This window comes from Acanthopagrus latus, chromosome 18, assembly GCF_904848185.1.
Source record: "Acanthopagrus latus isolate v.2019 chromosome 18, fAcaLat1.1, whole genome shotgun sequence".
Taxonomy (NCBI): Eukaryota; Metazoa; Chordata; class Actinopteri; order Spariformes; family Sparidae; genus Acanthopagrus; species Acanthopagrus latus.
Genome location: NC_051056.1, coordinates 21,824,779 through 21,852,000, shown reverse-complemented (window position 1 = coordinate 21,852,000; position 27,222 = coordinate 21,824,779). Strand labels below are relative to the sequence as shown.

The 27,222-nt window shown below is 41.1% G+C and overlaps 3 protein-coding genes across 3 annotated transcripts in view; 1 reads left to right on the top strand and 2 right to left on the bottom strand.

Moving 5' to 3' along the window:
- Window positions 1-9,791, bottom strand: part of LOC119007925 (neuronal acetylcholine receptor subunit alpha-7-like) — a 40,552-nt gene extending 30,761 nt beyond the window's left edge. The window contains exon 1 of the mRNA XM_037077893.1: window positions 9,378-9,791. Coding sequence (XP_036933788.1) covers window positions 9,378-9,447 — 70 coding nt within the window. The 5' untranslated portion in view covers window positions 9,448-9,791. The remainder of the gene's footprint in view (window positions 1-9,377) is intronic.
- Window positions 9,792-15,022: 5,231 nt separating this feature from the next.
- Window positions 15,023-16,603, top strand: LOC119007927 (uncharacterized protein C3orf85-like). The gene is made up of 5 exons (XM_037077895.1): window positions 15,023-15,059; window positions 15,262-15,297; window positions 15,869-15,993; window positions 16,109-16,194; window positions 16,503-16,603. The coding sequence occupies exons 2-5, from the start codon at window positions 15,264-15,266 to the stop codon at window positions 16,579-16,581; spliced, it is 324 nt and encodes a 107-aa protein (XP_036933790.1). The 5' UTR covers window positions 15,023-15,059; window positions 15,262-15,263; the 3' UTR covers window positions 16,582-16,603.
- Window positions 16,604-17,154: 551 nt separating this feature from the next.
- Window positions 17,155-26,772, bottom strand: LOC119007926 (neuronal acetylcholine receptor subunit non-alpha-2-like). The gene is made up of 6 exons (XM_037077894.1): window positions 26,488-26,772; window positions 24,252-24,403; window positions 21,436-21,480; window positions 20,215-20,324; window positions 19,200-20,115; window positions 17,155-18,784 (listed from the first exon to the last, which is right to left on the bottom strand). Exons 1-6 carry the CDS (start codon window positions 26,558-26,560, stop codon window positions 18,620-18,622), a joined length of 1,461 nt encoding a protein of 486 aa, XP_036933789.1. The 5' UTR covers window positions 26,561-26,772; the 3' UTR covers window positions 17,155-18,619.
- Window positions 26,773-27,222: the final 450 nt, after the last annotated feature.

The window sequence follows — 27,222 nt, the reverse complement described above, 5'->3', positions numbered from 1 at the left end:
TTCTGCCAAGATAATCTGCCATACTTATGCGGATCAGGCAATCTATTACCATGTAAAACAAGACTGCATCACTATTAAGCTTTTGGGAGACCTAGAAATGATGTCATCAAACGTCTGATGATTGACAACAACACTGAATTACTGAAACTGGATGGAAATTTAACCAGTGGTAATGTAGATGTTCAACATGTGGTCTGAGTGATATACTGAAAACACACTGTAACACACTGCCATGGTCAAGGGCACTGACTGAGAATTGACCTTATATGCATGTTTTTGATGATTAAAAACACAGAGCACCCCCAGGAAACCCACTCAAAAACATGGAGCACATCCAAACACAGAAGGGCCGCGCCCCAGCTGCGATGTGAACCCAGGTCCTTCTTGTGCGAGGCAACGGTGCTAACCACTGCGCCAACAGGCCGGTGGATAAGTTCTCATTTTTGGCTGAATCGCAGCAGCGGGGCCAGCCCCACAAACGTGTTGGTTCGTGTCTGTTTGTCCCTTCTGATGAGGCTGTCATCTGTGCGCTGTGTGAGCAGCGGAGCAGCTCTCTCAGCCTGCACGCAGATACAGGCTGAGATCTGCTATGATCTTCTACAGTCTCGTCAAACTTTGAGAAATCTTTGCGAAGATCAAGCAAATCTAGCATCAAGACTGTCGAGCTTGGAGTACATCTATCATCCTCATCCAGCTCAATGTGTCACAGAATTAACCAAACAAACATGGGTTTAATGATTAAAAACAGGAGCTCAGAAGTTCACTGTTCTAGTTTCAGAGTGCTCGGAGCATCAATCTGTACTGAAGATGTTTTGGAACATAATTGAAAGTGAAAGTCCAAATGGAAAATTAGGTGTGAATTAAATAAGATTATTATTTTACCACAAAGTGTAAAAAAAAATAAATTGTAAAGGAAACTTGAAATGTTAAGTGATAATCTGAAAATGTAGGCGAAGGTTAATTAATAAAACAAAGGGAAAAGAAATAAAAATGCAAAAGCTGAAATGCAAATGCTCAAACTGAAAGCATTTTATAAAGATGAAAGTGAAAATGGCAGTGAAATGTGAAACTCAAGAAGGGGAATAGTTGAGCTTAAACTGAATTTCATTATTAGTTAAATCAAGGGGAATTAATCAACAGATCTCAGCAGGAGATATTTTTAGGCTATAGCAGTCATGATAATGAGTAAAATCAATTTAAAAAAATCTGTGACTGTAACCCAAATCCCTCCAAACTTGTTATGCACTGACACTGGAATATCAAACCAGTCTTTGGTAGGAGTAATTCAAATCGTAAACTCTATCACTGACTAACCCCAGTAACAATTGGGCCACACTGACCAGAGACGGTCCAGACGTACACGAAGGATTGGACTATCACACGTCCATATGGAAGTTGAAAGAGTTCTTTGTCACTTTAATCATAACTGTCCTTACAAGCCATTAAGAGATCTACTTTTTAAAAAAAAAAAAACAGAGGACAAAATCCATAATCCACAGTCTATGAAAAGTGTATTTTTTCAGCTCCACAAAAGTTGAACATGGGGCCTCAAGGTTAGCTGGGGCCCCTGATGTTCCCTTTAATGTAACATGACTCCCGATGAATAATCAGCGAGAAGACTACAAAGCTGTGGTGACGGAAGAGTCGGGAAGATAAGAATGAAAGGAAAAATGGTTTAAAGAAGACATGCCATTCATTTTATTTCAATTCAGATAAGCAGAGCATTAATTTACATGCTGACAGTCATTTCTTTCTTGTGAAGCTTATCCAGAAAAGAAAATACCCTAAAATGCCAACATGGAAGTCACACTGTTGTGGGAGAAAAAAAAAAATCATTATTTCCAGTAATCTTCTTTCATACGGTGGTAAACATGCTTTCTAAATCTCAAAAAATGGATGTAAAGAGCCAAGTCTATTATCCGGTCTGGAACATAACAGGGCTCTGATCCCAGAAATCTCTGGGACGGAAGGAGCAGAGCCCTGAACCTGGAGGGGGGGAAAGGGCTTCACAAAGAAACTGCTGACAGACCGTCGCTCCCTGAAGGCCTGGACAGTCGACACCCAGACAAATGCTACACATCCACAGTCATTCTGATTCAAATATCTTGTGTTAGTCTGTGTGATTGTATGGAAAGGAGGTAATAGGAGTGCATATACACAGCAAGGATGTGCACCAAGCCAGGCCAAAGATGTCCAAGCAACAGCTCATTTGCCTTCTGTCCTTGAGCTTCTCCTCTCGAGGGAAAAAATAAAAACTGCGTTTTTATCTGTTGTCGCTGCATAAATATAAGTCACCGATAACTGCTAAAGCTAGGCCAAATTAAAGCTACTACTTTAAACTTTCCTTTTTTTATTGATTCTGGCGGACCCTTTGGATAAAAGATGATGATTGTGAAACACACTTGTTTAAGTGCTGTACTCTAAACTTTCCTCAGGCTGTGAGACTCCCCAATTCTTCCTCAGCCACAAAGAACATGTTTTATTTTTTCTGATTCTAACCCACTGGCTAGCATTAAGGATAACTACAACAAATATGCAGAAATCACATAAACTCTCGTTGATGATCTTGTTTGCTTATGTTGGTCATAATAAGGACATAGTATTAAACTGAGACTGCTTGATAACCAGGTAAAGGGTCCTTGTAGTACGTCTAAATAAGCATATCACCAAAAACGTATTTTACTATTCAGTAGGTCTGCCCCTGATAGACGCAGAGATGGGGCGGCTCAGGGCCGTAGAAGAAACTGACTCAAAGCTATGCGTCATGTGATTTTATCTACTCACCCTTCACATGAATGAAGCATGCCTGCCACTGTGCAACCACAGCAGGAACAGGTAGTGTCCTTCCCAGTCTCTATCCCTAGATAACAGTGGAATAACTGGAAAAAGTGTGGAAACTCTACACTGCCAAAGAAAAAAAAAGTCTGCTAATGGAGGAGGCTAAGAACTCATTCACTCCTTGGCAAGCGCTCTAGTGTTGCGTCAAAATCTGTTCCCCCTTCGATATAAGTTTCCCCTCACCAGGCATTCTTTCTACTAGATCAGTAAGTAACAAAACTCGCCCACTCTCTGGGTCAAATTGTGATTCTTACATTTGTTGTTTTTTCGCTCTGGACAGTAGCCAAGCTGCTAGTGGTAGCCAATGTTGATACCACACGGGATCACTAGAAGGAGGGGAAAGTTGAAAAGTTGTCAATTTCCACTCCGACTTATGCTGGTCATCATTCCACAGGATGTTTTACCAAAACAGCAGCAGATAAAATTTCATTTTGCCAGAGTGTGAATCAAGCAAGTCTGATATAGATGGTAGTCCAGCAGCAGTGGCTCTAGAATAAAGCAGACAACCCCACATTATCTTGCCAATGAGTCGCTGTCAAATGTATATTGTGACATCTCTTTCCTCATGCCTGCAGATCAGACCAACAGAGGAAAATCCATCTCCCCTTTAGATTATGGCCAAGACCTTGAAAACTGTCATTTAACACCCCAAGGTAAAGAAATAATAGGACTCACACATTATAGTGTCTGTAACATAGTGTGTGTCATTCATTGTTTTGTACTCATACATCGTCTTTCAGTAGACAAGAAACATATGAGGATTCTTATTTTGGCTCCACTGTTATTCGTGTAGCTTAGACACCACTCTGCCTCTAAAACTAACCAAGTGTGCACTTATTTGATTTAAGGTCACTTCTTCAGTCATGGTCTAGCACCTCATTATTTCACTATTAATCATTTGGTTGGTGATTGAGTCAGAGGAGGTCAGCAGTGAAGTATCCAGATGTTCAGCAGCTTTAAGCATACATGTTAACCCAGGTGGCTCATTGTCTAACCTGTTTTTAAAAACCCAGACAGAGAGAGCCAGAGAGGCAGGAGTCAGAGAAAATGCAAGGGGGGCGATCTGTCTAAAAAATAATACCATAATCTGTTAAATCACAATCATGAGCCACAATCTAAATTGCAATCCTTTTTACTTACTTGTGAAATGCCCCTGCAGACTATAGCCAGACTTGAAAGTGCCTTTGAATTTCTCCATTAGCACCATTAAAACACAATAATGCATTAAAGATAGTCCTTTTCAGCGCAAGCTCCTTATCTGCCATGCCGCTAGCTATATCTCACGTTGCATTATTTACAATACGTCATCCAAGGAAAAGCCATGTGAAGTAATTCTTTCAGTCAGCATAGCCATCCGGATGGCTACAACGCTATGGTTCATTCTTGTAGCATGGATCCACTATTCAATGGCGTTATGTGGAGTTTGGAAACAGAAGTAAGAGGACATTACATTTCAAACCTTTATTTAAACTTGAAGAAGCATTTAGGTCGCCCTCGTTTACAAGGATGTTGAAGGGAGGTTTGTGATCATGGTTTCAAATTGTCCACAGGTTAGTAGACAATTGATTTTTGTGTGTGTTAAAGATCATTCCAAGAGTTTTTAAAACGGAAAAGCCAAACTTTCCGAACTCAGACCGATACTCAGCTGATTTTGAACATAAACCAGTCATTTGTGCGAGTTAGGTTCCAAAATTTAAATCGAGCATCATTTATATGAAACTTTCCAACAAGCGATTTATAGATAAATACCACTGATTGTTATGCCTCTCTGCCAGGGAAGAACTTTTGTACAATACACAGATACAATATTGTGTACCGTAGCTACCACCAACAATAAATTTGAGAGCAGAATTATCGTCACCCAGGTAGCAAACATCTTTGTGGCCTTGATCTGGCCCACTGTAGAAGAAGTTGCCCAGTGAAGCCTCAGGGGAGCCACGCCACACTCTGTGAGCCCTACCAAGCACCCAGTACCTCTCCCAGGATTCAGCAGCGACAGAATCTAACAGCAAAATGAGAAAATGGTCCAGATTTCCTTTTTGAGTGCCACACTCAACACTCTTCGAACATTCTCACATACACACACAAACATACAACAGTGTCCCCTCTCAAAAGTTCCAAGCTGTTTGTCATCATGCCTCTTCGCACTAATTTCAGGTCCAATAGCTTTTCAAATTTTTAGTAATACCCCTCATTTTGGGATGTGGTTGAAATCTCCCCATATGGAATGGGACAACCCTCATACGTCATCAGATGTCATCAATAACATGGTATATAGTCCAAAAGCAAAGGTGGCATATAACGGCTGAAGTTAAATATCAGCCCCCATATTCCACTAAAGGTGGGTAATGCACATTAAAATATGTCAAAATGTGTGAATGTCGTGCACAAATCAGCAGTAACAATAAAAAAAATGTTAGCTACCAAGCTTCTGTGATCTCAGAAAACTAGCAGAGATTGTTTCATGCTTGTGATAAAAAAAGGAGCATGTTACATTAAAGAACAGAGAGTTCTCGTAACACTCAGTATAAAATCAACGTTTGGAGAAACATAGCCCAATGTCATGATCCAGTGTACAATCAAGTAGGCTGGCGGTCAGACTCTATGACTGAAGCCAAGGTGGAGGGTAATGTGTTGTGTGTGTTGACTCAGTTTGGATTTGTGCACCAGTTTAAAACACATCTGTGGATGCCGACGATCACTGTAGGACCGATATGCTTGACCTACTGTGGCAGAGGCATGACGGGAGACCATAGACGGAGTGGAACGGGTCAGTAGCAGGGCATGTTATTTAGCATGGATAAAAACTACAAAGGGGACACAACAGACTTTTCTCTGTGAAGCATTATATTTCACTTTGGCTCATTCCAGTTCCAGCAATGATTTGCCTCATCTGGGTTGTTTACCGTAATTCTTAATCCGTTGATGAGGACAAACAGTCACTAGTAGAACCAGCATGCCAGCAGCAAAAGAACATAGCAGCTTTGTCTTTTGTCAAACGGATCAGCAAGGGTTCACAACACATCACACACACGGACCATGGAGTGACACTCGCACACCACCACACCAACCTGCAACATTCCACTGCAATGCCAGATTTGGTCTTAATGTACCTCAACACTTCACCCCACCCCTCTATCCCAACAAGAACTGGTACCCCCAGGTGTGAACATGGAAGACAGAGGGGTAGAGCTAAATGGTGGAGGCAAGGGGTCTATTGGGATTCGGCCATTGAATCAGGCTTTCCCATGTGCGTATGAAGAGCAACCAACGGGAGTTTTCTCTCTCTGAAATGGAATTATGGAATTACGGAAGAACGCTGAGGAAATGCTGCCTGCCCCAGCTTTAATTATGTTATACAGCTTTCTAACGACGTTAACTTCTGCAATGGTAACATTTTAGTCACAAGTTAAGTAAGAACACAAGAGCATTTAATTAAACACATTGTTTAATGACTGCGCTCTTAAATATAACGAGAATTTTGGCTTCGGTTTGCTGTGTTGATTCTGTGCTGCATCGACTTCAATCCAACTGTAGTTGGCAATATCAGAGGTATAAAAAGGGCTGAAGAGAGCAATCACTAAACTGGACAAAAAGGCATGAAAAGGGCAGCATGTCCTTGATGTATAAAATCAGTTATGATGAGGAGGAAAGGGGACGTCAAGGAGACAGGAGGGAGAGCGAACAGAGACAGATGGGGAGCAGTAAAGGAGACCACAGGGATAAAAGTAATAAGATCAGTTCTATATAAATGATTTCATCCCTCTTCACTTCCTGTAGCTGTCAAGAAGTATTTTTCACTTCTTTCGACCACTGCGTTGCTTTGTGCACTTCTCTGTAAGTACGTGGGTTTAAATGTGCATGTATTCATTACCAGTGAATGTGTGTCATGCTTAAAGCAACCAGTGAGCCATGGTCCCATCCATTAACACATCATTTCCAGCATCCTGTGACAACCTACAGCGGTGAGAAGGGATCAGAGCGTATGGTGTTTTGTGTTAATGGAGTTCTGCATGGATGGATTCATATAGGAGAGATTTTTAATCTATGGTCGAGGGCTCAGAGCCCTAAAACCACTGGATGTTTAATCCTAATCCTGGAGCTAAGACCTTCGCCATGGTGCAACACTGAGTGCTTGGCTAGAGCCTCCATACTTCTATGCCATGCTGAACACAATCTACCATGCCCTGCATATTCTCCTTCTACAATCGACACTACAGAAAGGCAGGAAGTGTCAGACATGTGGGTTTACAGTCCCACAGGTTTGAGGTAACCCTTTTAGCATCGTCAGTGAAGGAGTAGCAGCACGTACACTAGCTAACACATGACTGAAACGCTGACCAAGGGCATAAAAAGACCATTTTACATAAGCTTCATGATCGAACAGCGTAGAGTCTGGCAAAGTGGGAAGTATTGCTGAGCATGGAAAAAACAAGATGTAAGCAGACTGGAAGCGTCTGCAAGAGAGAAAGGGAATAAATGAAAGAGACGGAGGAAGATATTGGAGGAGATGAGGCGTTGCACTGAAATCATGCAGATATCATTACAGCATCTGTGCCAGAAAACTTCACTCTCACCAGTCTGTGGTCCTCTGAGTCAGGGTGGGGTAAAATAAATTCACTGAAGGATATATGTATTTTATGTAAGTCTAGTTCACGCCATCGTCTGTCTTCAGAGCTGTGTGGAGCCCAAGTTGACACAAAATCAAGCTTCTATTTCAAGGAAACTAAATTGTCCTAGCTCGCCTGTTTTGACCATTGTCTTGTGTTTCCCTCGACAGACTAAAGCTGCTTATCAACGCTATAGTGAATGTGAACATACTAGGCCTACAAACGGCTAGCTGGGTCTTTAATCCCCATACCCAGTGAGTCAAACATGACTCACTATGACACAAAATTATGAAGAGATCCATAGAAAACAACTAACTATTGATCTTTTATAGTTTTTTGTAACAAATTCTTCCAAAGGAAACAAATTTAAGAAGAATCAAACTAAAGGATAAGATCACCCCAGAGTGAAAATTATGTCATTATCTACTCACCCTTCACAGCAAAACAGTGTTGCAGCATTCTGCATTCTCATTTTTAAAAACACCCCCCAAAAGAATACATAAAATGGTGCAATTCAGCTCATCTGACGTAAAAGTCTCGCGGAACTCTAGAGATCCCAAACGGATTTGAAAAGAAGTTATTTACACCCGCGAAACATGGTCAAATTTGTGCACCTATTTCAGACGGAGTGCTTTTGGCTCAGCCAAAATGTTTTTTCAAATGAATTTGGGATCTTCCAGAGACTTGGATTGTTCTAAGGAGCCATTTTTTTACATTACAAAACAAGCCCCCCCCATCAACTTCAGTGGTTTGCTTCAACACAGTTTTACTGTGAGGCTCCAGAAATGCTTTATATCTGACTATGAATCTTCACCTGACTTTTCACCAGGATAAGGATGAGTAGATAATGACTGAATTTTCATTTTTGGGTGAATTTATCCTTTAGAAGAAACCAGTGAGACTCAGCACTCAATGACATGACTTGTATAGCTCTATAATGTGTCTTCTGCACTGTCTTCACAGAGAGAAACAGTGTCCATGTCCCCTGTCATAGGTTACCATTTAATCAACCTCTTCATCCCTCCCTTCAATCTCTGATTCAGTCTTTATAGTAATTCCTCGCCCCGACTCTCTGAAGAGATGATCACTGACTGGACCCGGAGAGGTGAGAGCAGCAGCTGAAGATGGAAGGTTGATGTTCGTACATGGGACACACACGCACGCACACATCGTATGCAAACACACACAAAAAAATTGTATCTTAAGCAAAGCCGCTGTGTCACAAACTGGTAAGTCAACAACCCAGATGTTACAGATGATGATGCCGATGGTGACGGAGATGGGATGGGGCTTAGGAGAGAATTAGAGTCATGTATGTTCACCCTATTGCACATGACTGAGCGACCATTAACACACACACACACACACACACACACACACACACACACACACACACTGTTTTCATACACACACAAAAGCAGCATTCATGCACACAGTGATTATAAACAACTCTTAGTGTCATAAATCGCCCTTTATCAAAGGTACATAATCCCTGTATCCAAACTGTTGTGGAGTACAGTCAACGGTGCAGAAAAAGGAGGATTTTCTTTAAATTCTCATGACTTCATTGAAAGATTCAGGAGTAAGTGTTATTCAGTTAAACCTCTAGTGACTCTATAAGGCAAATTTTCCAAGCAGTATAAATTACCTCCATTCAAATTCAGGTTAATTTCTTTCATAACGCAAAAATAATCCTAGAAACATGTTTTCTACAAAGACAAAACCAACGCTCATGAGTCTCTTTGAGGATCTAGATTCGAGTCTGGTTTTTTCTAAAACACGTTTAACCTTTGTTAAAACTGTGAAGGGTTTTTCAGACAAAATCATCCATTTCTCATTGTCTTCATTTCTCTCAACAGACTCATTCAGTCACTAAACAAAGTGCCAAAAAACTTAAGTACGCGCGGACCTCAAGAGCGACTTTCCTACCTTTGAAAAGCATTGCGGCACAAATATAAAATCCAACCGAACACGGTCCCAAAAACTTGTGGCACCGCATCCTGGCACCGCTCAGTGGACTCCGCCGGCCCCCGGCAGCGGGCTCTGTGTGTCGGGCTGGACAGGGAATCTGCTCCGGCTCGGCGGTGGTGTGAACATGAGGCTGGAGAGAGACGAGCAGGAGGAGGTGGTGGAGGAGGAGGAGGAGGAGGAGGAGGGAGACAAGAGTGTGAGAAATTGAAAAAAAAAATGTAAAAAAAAACTAGTGACGGACCAGAAGGAGTGTGGAGTTGAGCCTGGCGCGTTCACGCTGCGTCATGAACACATTCCGGCACGCGGAGCGGCACGGGGACGCGCCTGCGAGCTGGAGAGGGGCTGACGAATGGCTTCACAGCTGACCTATGATGACAGGAAGTGCAGGAAAGTTTATGTAACATGTTGGTGTGGCTGCCTGCTTAAACCCTGAACCTGTCAACAACACTTCTCTTATAATCGATTTTTACAAGCGGTATGGTTGAAGCCTCCACGTCTATATTTCCCCTAACAAGCGACTTTTGTGCCTAATTACGCTCTACTGCCTCAATTCTATGTGTCCTGCACTCACCTGTCCCCAAGCTGTGTTCGCCTACATTTTTTTTAGAAATTGAAATGCAGACAAAGATTCTAAGGGTAATTCATATTGAAGTTTACTGTTTCAGTGCATGGAGGTCATGTAAGACAATAAAATGTATTGTCAAGCGCTTAAATATACTTCGTTCATTACAGGTTTCTGTCATTTTATCAAGTCTTTGATTACCACATTTGAGGGATCACTGCATAAAATGTGCGAATATCAGCCAAAATACATCAATATCGAAATCTTTCAGTATCTGCCCAACAAAATTACCAGCCAGGACCTGCAGTCTATCACAGAAAATAAAGATCTGACATTTGTATGAGGCTCTTTTGGCAGACAGCCTAGCTCAAATTCTCCAATCTCCCGAATCTGTACATTCTGAATATTTGCAAGTTTCAATATTCATTTTTTGGCACTAATCGTACACTGGTGCAAGTTGCGCTTTCCTCGCTGTCTGTTCTCCAGAGACAGCGAGTTAACAAACACACTGCTGCAGCTTAATTAGATCATTTGGTTATTTTTAAAGACCTGATTTAAACACAACAAAACAATGCTTTAAAAAAATTATAATAATAAGGGTGATAGTTTTCTTGTAGTAGTCCGACCAGAGAGAAGTTCAAAGTTATGCGGACAGAGACGTATCTCAAAATGAATTTTAATGTGATGCGTAAGAAAAGAAATATTTTGCTAAAACATTTGCCATGTCAACTTTCTGAAGGGCCAGAAATCTATTAATGCAGGTTTAAATCAAAGACAGGTCATGGTGGCATACAAAGACACAATTCATCTCAGTGTTTTCCTCAGTGCTGGACTCGACCAGTTCTGAAGCAGACGCAGATCTCGACCCTCCTTCTCCCGCAGCTGTGCACTATCATCGGTGAGAGGGATGCATGTCACGCTGCAATTTCCCACTTCCCAATGTTCCCAAAGAGGTTCGTCAACTGCATTTTGTTGTATTTGTCACCTTTTTTGTGCAAAGCCTGGCTCATAATCAAATGACCTATTTATTCCAGTCCAAAAATAATCCCAAATAGGATCCGATGGGGAACACTGCACATTTCTGCAAATGCTCTCACCGCCTGGCTCCTTTTTTTTTCTCCATCTCTTCCTCTCAATGGAACAGGGCTGTATCATCTAAGAAGCAGTCCTCTGCCAGTGGTATTAGACCAGTTCCTGCTACTTCTTAAGCCTAAGTCTGGAGCTCCATCAGAGCAGTTTTATGCTGTTAGATGTGATTTGGTACAGAATCCCATATCTGTCTTTTCTGTAGGTGGGCCGACAGCCACAGTGGGATCGGTGGAACCTCTGATCCCAACCAGTTCATCCTCGTACTTGCTCTCACTGGGCACACGTCTAGTCAGTGAGGAGGCGGTGACATTAAACTAATCCCTCCTTTTTTTTTTTTTTACCAAGGAAACCATATTGAGCCAACTGTGATCTCAAAGCTAAAAAAAAAAAGTTTTGTTGAAAGCACCAACTTTTGCTGAGCTGAAGAGCTGTCTGTGGTGCTGACGTCACCGCCAGCAACGTCACAGATTGAAATGTACAGTATGCAACACAGCATCAGTTCATGAAACCATGAAGTGCTCTGAACCACGCTGGTGTCACAGGGAGGAGGTCGTAGTGGATGGTAATCATATGAAAACAATGACTGTGGCACCAGAGTACATGTCAAAAGTCAGCTTATTGTTTGTTAACTATGCAGTCAGGCTAGAAGTGTCAGATTTGTTTTGACATGTAGGACAAAATAATGCATGTAACTAGACGATACCGTCAAATCAGTTTGTCATAAAAGGCTTTGAACTACAAAAGTCTTGACAGGATGAAACATGAAGAGCTGCAACAACTGACTGAAAACAGATCACACTCATCTGTTTGAGCTCCATTAGTATTTACATCTGGATACGCTTGTAGTATGCAAACATCTATTGTGTTTGTTTACGCCTCATGTCACTGAATATGTTTCACCATAAATATACATTTTCTCTCCATGTGTTGTGGTACCAGCATTGTTTTGCCCCTTTGGGGAGGCGACGCTTGACAACACACGCTGTTAAACACAAGAGAAAACAACACACACAAGCTCACGCAAAAAAAGTGCAAAACTTCACTTTGAGCAAACCGATCAATGCTGAGACACAGGCCGAACTTCAGACTGAAACACTGATGTTGATATGAGCCTTCACTTCTTTTTTAACACGCAGACAATTATCAGATAAAACAACAAAGGACAAACTTTTCTCAGAGGCACTACAGATTGTTAAAACACTTGTTAAAACACCAACGACACCAACGATCAGAGAGAAAGTAGAACACTTGGAGATTTTTGTCAAAGTCTTGAGCGGTTGAGCAAACCCATCTCCTAATAAAGTGATTTTCAGGGAAAACATCTTGACTTGTCTAAGCAGGAATAGACCAGGTGGGATCTGTAATGCTAAAGATGGCTCCGTTCTATTAAGCGACCCTGTAAACCATGTCAGTGAGTCTGCAAGCACAATAGCAGAGCTCTGGAACTAGCGCACCTAAATGGAATGCAGCCATTATTTATTGGTTATAAATTCCATATGTGCTTCATACTTATCTTCTGCAGGGTCTAATAGGACATAAAGGGAATGTGCATCATATTTTTGTCTTTTTTAAACACAACCATCCGCTGCTAGAAGGTGAACCACAGCAGAGAGGACGAACGAAGCATACAGAAGTGTGGGAAAACCAGAGGGAGCTGTTAATTCTCTATCTTTTATAAATGAGAAGTGTTCAGCTAATGGACTTAAATGCTGTGGAGTCACTATTGCTTCTTTCCTTCTCTCTGTGCTTTATTTCCCCCTCCACATCACCCCCTGTCATCTTTTACTACTTAAAAGAAAAACAAGCAAATACATTATTGCCGACAACAGACAGAAACACAACAAGAAGCGATCAAGCTAAAACAGTGATAACCGGAGGCGTCTTCAGGCCTATATTTTGTTAAACATCCCCCTCGCTCCCTGTTTCCCTGTTTCTAAATTAAATATTTGAAATATTCGCCTGTCCCAGCAGGGTACATATGTGCTTGCGTGTGTGTGTGTATGTGTGTGTGATAGAATGGGGTCAGATGAGTTTTAGTTTTGTCTCACTAGCTACCTTTGATGTGCAGAAAGACGCAAAGCCTCCGCCGTGACAGAGAGCACAAGGGTCCCACAGCTACCCAAGGTGTGTGTCGATGTGTGTGTGGACGCGTTCATGAATCTGAATTTCTGCCTGCATATGTAAGTGCACATTCATGCGTGTCATTTGTGGTCTTTTTAGACAATTTTCTTGGGAGAAATTATAAAGGCAACTATTGAGGTGCATCCTGTTCCCCTTTGAAACGGCTCCTCCGCTTTTTGTCCTCCTGCCATTCGTCTCTGTTACACCGCACAGGTGGCAACTCCCTTTATCATGGGATGTCAGAGAAAGGTCAGACCTCTCACACACACTTAGGAGTTTTATTGTGGAAAAAGGTCAGCATTGCACACAGGGGGTAAGGGAGAGGCAGAGGGAGTCAAACAGTCTGAAAAACACAAACAAAACAACAGATAAACAGAGTGGTGTGGGTGGACGACAATCCGGGATCACAGAAAACATCCTCAAAGATGAGTTCATGCACGCAGAGGAAGGAATACTCACATTTACATACACATACTTAAAGGTGCTTATGTTCACAAATAGAAAGAGTTTAAATTATTGATGATTTTTCGTTCTGTTGGACTTTTAGTTATTGTCTCGGTCGGTGCATCAACTCTCATCCTCATTTCAGCTATTAGGTGGTCATCTTCCTGTGAGAGCGAGTGTAAATATTACATCACAAGAACTTCACAGGCAGTGAGTCTCATAAAGGATGGGAGGTTTTTAATGCAGCACCTTGAGAAATAGAAACCTAAATTAATACTCCTGGGAGCTGCTTTGAAAATTTTAAGGTCTTAGCAAGCCTTTTTTGACTCAGAAATCAGACTTTAAACTCCCCCTACCTGAGGTTACGTGATCTCCTCCAGTTAGATGCATCACATAAATACAATAAAATGACACAGTTTTTGCGAATGTTTATTTTTTGTCTTTAAATGAGATTTAATGTCCACAATTTACTGCACATCTGCTCACATTATTTTCTTTACTTGTAAAAGTCTATTTTTGAACAGCCCTGCTTCCTCCAACTTATTTCATCTACATTGACAAAACCTGATTTACCACATTAATGTCACACTTCTAATGTCTGAAGTAAAAACCATGAACTGTCTGTGAGCTAAAACTGTGGTTAGAACCCCATCCAGTGGCAAAAATGTTGCTGTACACAAAATGTTTGCACAGACAGTAATAAAACACACTAACCCTAACCCCTCTCTGACCACAAAAACATGTCACTTAATCAAAACTCATGTCTATTGGGAATAATGTTGTGTTAACATTTTATGCATTGATAAAAGTTGATATATCATACTGTATTATCTATCTCTGTCAAGACTAAACTCCAAGAATATGAATGTAAAAATGAATGAAAATTATGCTCAAACCTTGAGCTCTGCAATATATTTACTCACTGACAGACTTTAAATCCAGACAGGCCTGTCTTTATGTCGACTCTGAGAGGCTGACTTGTTCCTGACTTGTGTGTGTGTGTGCGTGTGTGCGTGTGTGTGTGTGTGTGTGTGTGTGTGTGTGTGTGTGTGTGTATTGCTATGCTTGTGTGGACCCACCTTGAAATCCCACCTTCCTTGTGAGGACATTTTTGCTTGTGAGGACATTTTGCCTGATCCTCACAAAGAAAAATGCTAGAATGAGATCTGTGTGTGTGTGTGTGTGTGTGTGTGTGTGTGTGTGTGTGTGTGTGTGTGTGTGTGTGTGTCAGAGTTCCAGCACAGTGAGAAGTGGTCACCTTGAGCCTGATGCTTGCCTCCATTCATATTCCTCTTTTGGAAAAAAAAAAAAAAAAGTCTGTGAAAGAAACACTTGTTCACCACTTTCACTTCGAGTCGAGAGATTCTGAGGTCATAAGACACTCAGACTTTCAGCTCATCAGCAGCTCACTGCTCACACTGCAGGTACATCTTACTTTTCTATGTCTATCTACAATATCTATTTATTGAGTTTAAGATTCACACAAGTGGTAAAAGGCTGTAGACACAATTTTGTTTAATTATTCCCATGCATTTGTTTGTGTTGTGTTTTTGTGTTGCATGTTTATTATTCATGATTTTTCTTATCAAAACTTAAAACTTACATCATTTGTTTGACTTTTTATAGACATGAGGTTTTTGATCTTGTTTGCTCTTTTGTGTGGTAAGTCAGACAACTTCATTAATGACCACGTATTTTTAATGTACTTGTGCTTCATTAAAATTTAATGGTTTTTGTTTTTATTTACTTTTTTTTTACTCATCAGATCATTGTGATCTGATTGACTAAATCTGATCTCATCATCGCAATTTTCGATATCGCTCAGACTGTTGAAATCATGATGACGGAACAAAACAAGATTTGTCAGCTGGGGCAATTCCTGCAGCAATACAGTACGTCACTATAATGCTGCTTTGTCACACTTAAACTCAAGTAATTGTGCAGCTTTGGCCCGTATTTATATTTCTTACAAACACTGTGAACCATTAAAGATGAGCAAAACCTTTTCAAAAAATTCACGACTTGATTATTTTGAATGAAAACTCTGTTATCTGTATCAACATTTTATTATTCTCTCTACTCCATGTCTCTTATCAAATCATCATGTCATTGTAACAGTTTTGTGTTATTGTCTGTGTATTATATATTTTTTTTCTTTTATGCCATGCATCATCACTGATTCTTAAACACTGAAAATTGTTAGTATACTACTACAATACTTATCTATTTTCAGGGGTTTTTGCCGCCCCCTTCACGGAGGAAGAGGAGGCAAAGAGATTCATCAGACTGAAGAGACAGTCAGGGTACTGGGACCCGCACCACTCCCAGAACCAGTGGGGCTACACCCTTCAGGAGCAGGTAAAACTGCACTGTGGTCTGAAACGGATTCACAGCCAGTAAACACTAAAAAAAAGCCAAGACGTATTTATTTATTTAAGAGGCATTTCTATGACAGAGTGTCTTTCTCCTTCAGGCAAACGAGTACTGGACAGCTCTACGAACAGATGCTCAGTACTACATGGACATGGGTAACCTGATGTTCGACCGCTCTGTGGCTACGTGAGTGATGTAATCAGCAGTAAAGTGTCGTAGAGCATTTGTATCCAGTGTGCCATCAGTACAATGACTTAATGAAGGTGACAGCAGTTTTAGAGTCGTGTTCGCCCAACTTTATCTAGCATCTCTCAAGTTCATCACTTAATAACTCTAGATTGTTTAAACACATTTGTCTCTGTACCTCAAACTGAGCAGTGACACTTGCAACTCAGAGCGCTATACCTTTGTCTTTAATATGCTATCCAAATCATGCAGATAATCACATTTCTGATCATTTTTTTCATGCTCTCCTCTGTCTGGTTATGTTGCAGGGAAAACAACAGGCTGTATATGGAGATGCTGCGCAATGTACGAGCTCACCTGGACAGCCAGACAGGTGGACACAGATAATAAAACAAACAATGTGACGTTTCCTACATGGCTAAAGCGCAATCATTCATCCGGGAATACCGTGTAATATATTCTGCATCAACCATGAGCTACTTTTATAAAGGAATGTATCAGTTTTGTCTTTAGATACTGTATTTGTAGTACATGGACATGGTACTTGGAAACAAGCAACAATATTTATTTTAAAACCTAATTTCCACTGTCCATTTTAATAGATAAAATAAACAGGAACCTCATATCCCATGGTGTGAGACAGGTATCATGACAGTTTATAGATAAACAGAAACAATTCATAAACATGTGCCCATTCTTGCTAGTGTGTTCTGAAAAAACAAAAAAAAAACAGTATTGGTGTGGTTTAGTTTGGTTAAATGCTGCAGTTCCATACATCTTTATATAATATGGTAATGAATGATATTATATATATATATATATATATATATATATATATATATATATATATATATATATATATATATATATATATATATATATATATCATATGAAGCATTTGTGGAAATACAGTTATTTTTGAGTGTATAGAATATTTTAGAATAGTGATGCCAACAAAAACACATTTTATTCAATAAATGTTAAAATCAAATCAAATGAAATGGTTCTTTTTAATGTCGAAGTGTCTTGTTTTGAACATACTGCATGCAAATAATGAAAATGTGCTTAACATTGGAACAAGGATTCAAACAAGAAACAGATGTAATTTCTGTCTTGCATTTCATATCAATCAATTCGATTTTAATGCATGAGAAGAAAAAATAAGAATTTATTTCGCACATTTATTTCAACAAAAAACAAGGGAAAAACACTACATTTTGTACTCTGTTGTTTTTTTTCTCTGAAATGGACATTTTCTGCATCTCTCTGGTTTACCACTGGGTGGAGCTGCCACTTCACCCATGCTATCTATCTATACAGTTTAAGTATGTTTTCTAGAATTCTTCTCATTTGAGGGGGAATAAATGTTTTACTTGAACAGCAGCAGAGATTAACATGATGGGGACAAAATGTCCAAATATAATGCCCTTCATTTATTCAATACACTTTATATTATGTTGCTTGAAATTGTTTCACTAACTGCTGTGATCAATATATAGTGATTTTTTTGAAGAGTGTGAAAAAGACAAGTATTTTGGAGAAAAAATGATACAAGCAGTTAGGATACAGCTTCACATATTAGATCCCTGATCAGTCATTTAATGGCTTTATTCCCCTGATGTATAGTTAAGTCTTCAGAGATTTTGCAAATATATAAAAGGATGTTGTTTTTCTCATGAATGAAGAAGGTAGCTCAAAGTTGTTGGTGCCTTGAGAGATTAAGTCATTTGTTAACATACACTAAAAAACTAAAAAGTAGTTACAGTAAGAGGTAATTTGTGCTTCAGGTAAGTGCTAACAAAAGCAGAATAGCTATGTATGAGTGATACCATAACATCAGGAATTTTAGATGATAGTTTTTAAGGATTCATCACAGAAAATTATTTGTTGCGACCAGGTGAAAATGATAAGTCAACTGCAGTTAAGTGCCTAAGTGGGCTGAGTACACAAATCATTTTATGGTTTAATTTTATGCTAAATTAAGTTGGTTTATATTTCATTTAACTTTACATTAAATACCTTTCTAAAGTGAGGAGTATGTTTATTCAAGTGTTTTGATGCCTGCATGCTACTTAAAGCAACTATGTGTAGAGTTTAAAGTGTAACTACTTTGGCAATAAACTGGCTGAAAAGCAGCACAGGTTGCAACAGTTTTCACTAAGATTGTCTAAATTGTCTGTAAACAAAACCTGAAAGCATCATAATAATTTTCGACTGTAATGTGCAGAGAAACGACACACATACTGACTTCATACAGACGACTTTGAACAGGAAGTCTAAAGAAGAAACCTAACCAACTAAAAATCTTGAGAGTCATAGTTCTTCTTTTTTTCAAAGCACCGGTAGTGGCGTCATCATGCTCAGTGGTCTGCAGATTCTTGGAGGTGGCTCGTCAGCTGCGTTTGGAAAGGGTGTGTTATTGCTACTAGTTTGAAGGTGGCTCCTCACTTACAGGTGGAGGAAGGACTTTCATGAACTTCTGCAGAGCTGGAGTGAAGATGAGGATAGTGCCCAGGATTGAAACAGTGAGGAAAGCCCACAGGAAGATCCTGTCTAACACCTGGGCCACAAACTTCCAGTCTTGCACCACCTGGGGAAGAGAAAATATGTGAGATGGTGTGACAGAAACATATGGTATATAAACATTAAACAGACAATGTGCAACTTTTGCCACTAGGGGGCTCTCTATCAGACTAATACAAAGACATTTGCAGAGTCTTGTTTTGGGAGGGCTGGGTTGAGCAGTGAGGCATAGTCACCGAACTCAGAGGTTATTTTTCAACTTTTTGGATAACAAATGCATTTATCTTCACTCTTGTTAGCAAAACCAACTGCAGCAGCGATCATCAGTCTTTATGAAGACAATACAGAGGGGAGGGGGGAAAAAGAGAGAGACTACTGGAGTTTCTGGTGAGGGTTAAATTTGCTAAAATTTGACTTGAATTTAAACACACAGACAAAGACATGACTGTAAAGTCTTTCTTCAGTAATACGGCAAAACCCACCTCCCGGATGAAGTGTTCTTTGCGAATATGTCTACTGATGTAGCGCACAGAGTAGATGGCTTTGTCCAACATGGTAGCCCAGGCCTCTTCTTCCTTCCCGTCAGAAGTCGTCTGTCCGTGCAATGAGCTGTTGGCCTTCCCGCCTCCTCTCCGACCTCCAGAGCGAGTCTTCAGCTCAGGGCTTTCAGGAGCCAGCTCTGGGTAGTGGTAGCGATCAGTGTGTCCACGCATGCAGAGCAACCTCGGCAGTTTCTGGAGAAAGAGAGTGCGAACCCATGGCGACATGGGGTGGTAGGTGGCCGACGAGCGGTGGTGCACATTGATGACGAAGACGGTGACGATGATGGAGAGTGTGACAAAGATCATGATGAAGAGCAGGTACTCTCCGATGAGCGGGATCACCTTGGAGGATGAGGGGATGATTTCCTCTATGACGAGGAGGAACACAGTGAGCGACACGAGGACAGAGGTAGACAGTGACAGCTTCTCCCCTTCGTCTGAGGGAAGGTAAAACACCAGGACGGTCAGGAAGGACAAACCCAAACAAGGGATGATGAGGAACAGGGTGTAGAATAATGGCAACCGCTTCAGAATGAAGGAATACGTGAGGAAGGGGTATGAATACATGCCGTCCCTCCTGGTCCCTTTGGCACCAGTGGCACTGAGGATCTCCCACTCGCCGTTATCGAAGAAGTCCTTCCGATCGACATGGGTGTCTATCAGAATCAGGTCCACCATGTTCCCATCGTATGTCCAGGAGCCAAATTTCATTGTGCAGTTCTGGCGGTCGAAGGGGAAGAAGGTGACATCCATAGTGCAGGCTGATTTGTAACTAGCAGGGGGCGTCCAGGTGATGGCACCATTGTACCTGACAATGGCTTTGGTCATCAGGGAGCCCTCAAAACGCCCATCAGCACTGAAGAAACATTGAGAAAATTCAGAAAAAAGGCAGTGTCTTAGTATTTTAAGTTGCACGTGAAGGTCTATCAGCCTGTTCCAGTCAGATCTGTCTTACTTCTCATAGAGGACGATGTCCGGGAGCCAGATGTTTTCAGAGGGAACTCTGATCGAAGTGATTCCTCCGTATTTCTCTGGATTCCATCGCAGCTTGTTATCGATCCACTCCTGCTCATAATAAACACAAGACACAGGATGAAGTCTTATTAGACCTATACAGCACTAAGCAATACTATATAGTGTTTGTTTGCATTTATGAGCAAAACAAATAAAATGGTGAGGTGTCTTTTAATAAGTTCTCTGCCCCTGGAATTGGATCACATCCACCACTGATTCCTATGTCTCCCATATGTGTCGGCTTTTCTGATTTAACTTATAATACAAAAAACAACAAAGAAAAGTAAGCAAACTTTTCATAAGGCTTGTTTATAAGGGAATAAAGGTTGTAATAAATATGCCAAGGTAATGCTATTGGAGAATGTTTTCCTAAAACTCGAGGGGGTTGGTCATACGATGGTATATATATATATATTGAATAGAAATGTGTCCATCACAGGAGCTATCTCTTAGTGTCTCTGCGGTGTACTCTGGGCAGGCGAGTTTATAAATCAGGGCAGGATTCTCATGTGATCCTGGACATCCAGCTGCCTCTCAACATGTTTTGGGCAACAGACCTTCTTACCACTTTGTCACCCAATGTGGTGACGTTATTTCATCACATTAGTAAGTTAAATGGGAACTACGTAGTCTTGGACATGAAATTACACTGTTAATAAGGAAATAATACAAACTTCCATAACTGAATAAACACTGTTTGACGCTAGAAAGGTGCCAAATATAAAGAGTAAAACAGTATGAGATTGTGCTGTCCCTTAAGGTCAGTTTGTTTAATCGGTTCATTCAGTCGTGAGAGCAAAGACAGTGTGTTTATTTTGTTGGTTTAGGCGTAAAAATATCAGTCAATGAAGAGTGATTAAAAGATACAGTGTTTTCGCTCTTTATATGCTTCTCATCACTTCCTCCTTTGAAGCTGTAATAATGACTAAAGCCACTAGAGGTTGCTACCTTATAACAAACATAAATATGGGTCGTAAAGGGCTTCACATGAAGTACAGTATGATGTGGTTGATTTAAACCATTTTCTCACTGAATTAACACAACAACAACAACAAGACTTGCATTTAAATTGATATCTGTATTTCTGTAAAAGTCATGAGAATACAAAGAGTAAGACAGATTGTAGCCATATAGCCTCAGTTCATGTTTGTGTTTTGCTCACCTGCCACAGCCAAACGTTAGTTGTCATTAGCTGGTTCTTCTCATCCTATAACAGACAGAAAGATATTTCAGAGAGATAAGAACCCAGAACACAAGAACAGTCGAGGTTATTTTATGTTTCATTATCACTCCAAATATGTATGTATGTGATATAACTTGTTTACAGCCCAACTATTTCTGATCTGGGTTCTTCCATCATGATGTTAGATTTGATTAGTGGACAAGACAAGAAACTAGGTCGAAGGTAAACACTAAATCATCTTTCCCTTTCCAAGAAATCAGACTGCGTCTCATTTACCTGTCTCTGCCACTTCCTTGGCAAACAAGACAGAGAAACATGAAACCAGAGGTGGGCGCAGTGAACCAAGGAGAGGCAACGTAAATGCAGCAAGAAGTAAATAGATGAAGACAGGAATAGAGGGATGTAGAGTGGTAAACACGGGTTTATTTTCACATCAGTGGACGCAAGTTTGAATAATAAGGGGCAGACTAGGAGAGAAATCAACCTGGCTGAGCAATATACGAAGATGTTGCTGTTCAGTGTATCCAGACCAGGCCTGAGCTGTCAAAACGAGTTGGATGTTTTGGAGATCACATAGAGCAGAGGTGAACCATAATCTAATACAGAGCCATGCAGCAGCCCACGGAGACTCGAGGGACGCTCACAATGTAACCAAGCTGCTGTGTCTCTGCCCAGCTTTCCTCATTGAAATCCAACAGATCATCAACCTAAGTCTTTCCTCTCTGCAGACCCATTAGAGGGGCCTTGTTTAATTCATCACTTATTGTCTTCGGCCGAGCAGGAGTGGTAGGGGAAAAGGAGGAAGGCTTGAATCCAAAATGGTTTGCAATTAATATTTTAAGCCTAGAAGACTGGCTCCTCCATTAGCATCCTCCGTTTTCTCCTGTTGAAAACACCTAAACCATCTCAACCTATCACAGCCCAGCTTCTGAAATATTAAAGGAACACTCCAGAGAGAGGCTGTGTGTTTGTAGATATGAAGAGAGTGTCCCAGATCTATTTCAGGACCAAGGAAAAAAAAAAGCTCCACACTGTGAAGCTGCCACCGGCCTGTTTGGTTTCAGCACCACGGACAGAGACACTGCTCTGCTGAGACGGAAGAAGAAAGGAAGAAACGACCACAGACTGTACGCGTCAGACTGTCTTTTTTTCTCAGTCTCTTCTTTTGATAGGTGGCTCCTTGAGGCTGGCAAGTTGCTTTTGCAGTCATTCAGTCATTATCTATCCACCACCATGCTAATGGAAAGGCAGGTGACGTTTTCCAACAACTGAAGTAGATGGGGACTTTTTTTGAAATGTAATAAAAAGAACAAACATGAACCAAAACCGAAACAAAAATGAAAAATGGCTCCATACATCTCCAAGAAGCCCTGAGATCCTAAAATGATTGAAAATATATTATTTAAACTCTTTTTTCAAACCAAAAACTTCACTGTTCAGCTTCCACAGACATGGATTACAGAGCTGTATGGAGCCATTTTATGTTTTATTTCTGGTAGTTTGTAACTAGAAAGGTCCTCTTTAGAGTGCATACCTCTGCAGAGGCCCAACAGGAGCCATTTTAAACCAACCATAACTGCATAATCATGACTGAAACTCACTCACTCTAGGATCTGCATGAAATTGTACTTTCTCATAGGAGATACTAGCCTCATGAATACAATTATTTTTTTCAAACGCTAATGGGGTCTGTTCTGGGTTGAGACCCATCTTGTTTCATGGAAATCTCTCATGTACATTTTGTGTAATCCTGCCAACAAACCAACCAGCCAACATGTCCTTAGTGGAGGTCACAAGTCTCCATCTACTTGAGTTGGTCTGGAGAATGTTGCATTGCTGTTTTGATCTGAAACTCAAGAAATGTGTATAATGACTGAATTTTCATTTTTGGGTGAACTGTTCCTTTAAAGAATTAAGCTGGCAGTGTTCTGTATCTTCGCCACTGTTGACAAATAACATAAAAATGCTAGACACGCAGAATCCGCAGACACATCTTGATAATACTGGCTAGAAGGATCAATTCATTGTTGGTTTGGCTGTTATGTTTTATTGATAATTAATCCTGTATTTAATTGCATCATGACTCACATTTTAAAGACTACATCTGTACATATTCCACGTCTTGCTTTTAAGTACATCAAACAAGAAGGCAATTTATACACAATAAAATACAATGAACAAGGACGGAATCATTAAAAAGCTTTGATTGAAGTGGGCCCAATGAAAAAGAGTAGGAAGCTCACTACAATAAAGGCATTTTAATTTATTTTCTCACATATGACATGGTCTTACATTTGGAGTTCCTGGATTGCCTTCTTGTTTGAATACTCCCCTTTTTTAAAGAGCGTCCGACACATCTGATATCCGTTGGATTGTACAGAACAATCAGTCATCTCTTTCCTTATGGGATTAAAGTCTTGGTTTTAACCCCTTTGACGTCAAACTGCATTTCCCATTAAGCAGCTTCAGAACTAGAGGAAACGTTTTTCATGCTGTGTATGTCACATGCATATTCTATATCTGGTCCCTGAAGCTGTTACATTCTTATATTCAGCAACGTATTTCTAATACGAGATGACATGGCTGACATAAAGCCTGACGTTTTTAAAATAACTGCGTGAACGACTTCCTCACAAGTGGGGTCACCAGTGATTCTGGAGGCATCGTAAGGATTTGGGTAAGATTATGGTAAAGAAAAGGGCTGAGATGTGTAGGAGCAATCGGTGTGAGGGTCGGGAGTATAAGATAATACATCTTCTCATGAAGACATAAGTGCATGGATGTGTGTTTCTTACCACATCAACCAGCTGGGAGATCTTCAATCCGAAGCGTACTCTAATCGTGCTGTTGGAGTGCTGGATGGGCCTGACCCAGCGCTGGTAGCCTTGGAACAGGTTCCTCAGCAGAAGGTCTTCCATCTCCGCCAAGGACACAAACTCACTTTGACCTGGAACAAAAAGAAGACATTGTGGATCAGATACTCCTCGTATTGTTCTTACCGAGTTCCCTTTTGTCATGAATTTTCTCTGCAACATCCTTGTCATGGTTTGTTTTTTTTAGCTCAGTCAGTTCCTGTTTTATTTTGTAGGTTTCAGCCTCATGTGTCTTTTTGTGATTTTCACTTTTTACAGTAATTTTTTGCTGTATACGCCTGTGTTTGGTAAGTTAATCAGTCACTGTATTTAACTCAGTGTTTCCCCTCATTCTGCGCTGGATTTTCTCAGTTCCTGTGTCTGATCCCCGGTCCTACCTTGCTCCTTGTGTGTCCTCTGTGGCTTTCTGGTTTTTCAAGGTTTTTTGGGGAATTTCAGCTCTGTTAATAAAGCTCTCCTTTTGTTTTTCAACCTGCTTGCCTCCCTGTGGGTCTTTTTTGCTAAACTCTAACTACCTTTAAACATACGTGTGGTACCACTTTCATTTCAGTCTGTCTTTGGACAGTTTTGGGCTACATTTGGAAAGGTACAGTCTGAACGTTTGCAACAACTGGGTTGGTGGTAGGACCTGTCTTGTTCCTCCTCATATGGTGACATTTGAGAGAGATTTAAGGAAAAGGAACGATAGCTAAAACCTTGAAGGACATCTGGAAAGCCTGCTGCCACTGCAACCAGACCCCAGATAAGATGAAGGCAATGGATGGATGGGTGGAAAACCTTTAAAGCAGTATGGACACTAACTCAGCTGAAACACATTGCCAAAGAAAAAGGAAAGGAGCCAACAAAAGTGTATAAAACAAGCTGTTTCCCCTCCAGATCCAGCTAATCTTCATCCATAAGAAGCCACACACTCCTCCCCCAGAGAAGAACCGTGACTTCCAGCTGCGACACTACAACAGACGCTGATGAGTGAAGGAAGCAGCTCTGCACTGAGTAACAAATGGAGGGGGAGGGGACAGAGATAATATAACTGTGTCCGGAAGCCGGGCAGTCAGCATCATCACCATCATCATCATCATCACTCTGCCTGTGGCGACATAAGGTCTCTGGGGGAACAGAGACAGTAATATTGACAGGAGACAGCTGTAATATCAGGCATAGGGGACGTCGAGTACATGAGGGAGTGTGTCGCAGGCTTCACCTCTGGCTTCACATCTGTATGAACATAAAACCACCTTCTGTAATCAGTCAAGAGGTATTTTTAATCTCACTGGATCACCTCCGTCTGTGCTTTTCAAGGACTCTCGTTGAGAGGTGCTGAGAGCAACACTGACACCCAACACCTGCGTTCCGGTTCTGTTTGTCCCCACGACCCGGGGACTTCAGGACAAACAGATTGTTATTGCTGATCTGACGTGCCGCCTAAAATCTCATCTGGATGATGCAGCAGTGCAGGAATAACCTTGTTACTTCAGTTTCTACTGCTTTATTGTTCTTATGATGGCAATCCCTTTAAAAGGTCGGACTTAAAGGTACACTATGTAGTTTTGGGGAGGTTACTCCAGTCATTTACTGATTTTTCTATGCCTAAACAAACTCTCTTTGTTTTCATGAATGAAAAAACTATCTGAGCTTAAACAACGACACAATTTCATTCTGTTTTACTTTGTTTTTATGCGGCGGACCCTGCCACCTTCCTAGATTTAGTGTTCTGGGGACCTTATTTACCCCCGAGTACAGCTTGTTTAGTCACTTATGGAGTTATATTTGTTATATTAACGCTGCAAATATTTTTTAAAAATCCGTTTTTTAGTTTCAAACTTACAGAGTACAGCTTTAATTTAAGCTTTAAATCTTCATCCTCAGTCTAAATTGCTTTAGCTCCTACCAGAAAGTAACGGGCATGAGAGGATGATAGAGGAAATAACAAACATCAATTCGCTGTAGAGTAACAATAAAACACTAGTTTTGGAAAAGCAGCATAACTTTTTATATAATAAGGTCATGAGAGATGTTTTCCTGGAGCTGATTTCGGCCTCAGTCAGACATTACTGTTGCACCACATGGTTTTGTCTGTGGAGCGCAAAATGAAACGACTGGATGTGATTTGTAGAAAAAAAAAAGAAAGAAAAAAAAAGATGCATCAGAGTTTTCTTACCGGTGACTTCGGCGGGGAACACCGGGCAGGACGCCGACAAGAGGAGGAGGAGGAGGGGGACCGTCAACTTCATGGTTCCTCCTGGTCCGACCGAGCGCTCCTGCAGCCTCCGCTCACTCTGGGCTGTTCAGCTGGAGAGGATCACTGTGCGCACACCGAGTCGGCACCGAGGCTCCCATCAGTAGTTCTCAATACCAGGCGGAGGGAAAAAAAAAACACACCCAAGCTCTCTGCTGCGGTGTCACACGGAGCAGGGAGCCGGTGTGAAGGTGCGTGTGGCCGGTGTCCGTGTGCTGTGACGGCGGGCAGCGGAGCGGCTCTCCGGAGGAGGAGGAGGAGGAGGTGGGAGGAGGAAGGAGGAGGGGGAGGAGGAGGGAGGGAGGGATGCCCGGGTTGGGCTGAGTTCAGAAGCTGGAGAGTTTCATTATTTTAATCTCATTTTTTCATGTCGTTTGATCACATTTAGGTTTTCAATGGACGGACATTGTGACATTTGCGCATTTTCCAAAACTCCAAGAGGAGCTTTCAACTCGCAATGCAGTCAGCTGGAAATGAGTTTTGTTTCCTTTTTAATAGAATTGGGATGTAGTGAAATACAACAGACATTAACTCATTCCCAGCAGAGGGCTGGTTGTCCCCCAGTGACAGAGGACAGATGTTGGGAGTTCATTTGTGCGTCTCAATCAAAGCGACGGATCGATGTGCGCGTCAGTGTCGCTGCTCCTCCACTGGAGG

What these genes read in the sequence shown, in the direction of transcription:
- LOC119007926 (XM_037077894.1), bottom strand. Translation starts at nt 26,560, where the DNA reads ATGAAGTTGACGGTCCCCCTCCTCCTCCTCCTCTTGTCGGCGTCCTGC. An exon ending in GTTCCCCGCCGAAGTCACCG is followed by an intron (nt 24,404 to 26,487) that starts GTAAGAAAACTC and finishes TTTTTGTTCCAG; the next exon opens with GTCAAAGTGAGTTTGTGTCC. An exon ending in CTAACGTTTGGCTGTGGCAG is followed by an intron (nt 20,325 to 21,435) that starts GTGAGCAAAACA and finishes TATTATGAGCAG; the next exon opens with GAGTGGATCGATAACAAGCT.
- LOC119007927 (XM_037077895.1), top strand. Translation starts at nt 15,264, where the DNA reads ATGAGGTTTTTGATCTTGTTTGCTCTTTTGTGTG. An exon ending in CTTGTTTGCTCTTTTGTGTG is followed by an intron (nt 15,298 to 15,868) that starts GTAAGTCAGACA and finishes ATCTATTTTCAG; the next exon opens with GGGTTTTTGCCGCCCCCTTC. An exon ending in TTCGACCGCTCTGTGGCTAC is followed by an intron (nt 16,195 to 16,502) that starts GTGAGTGATGTA and finishes GTTATGTTGCAG; the next exon opens with GGAAAACAACAGGCTGTATA.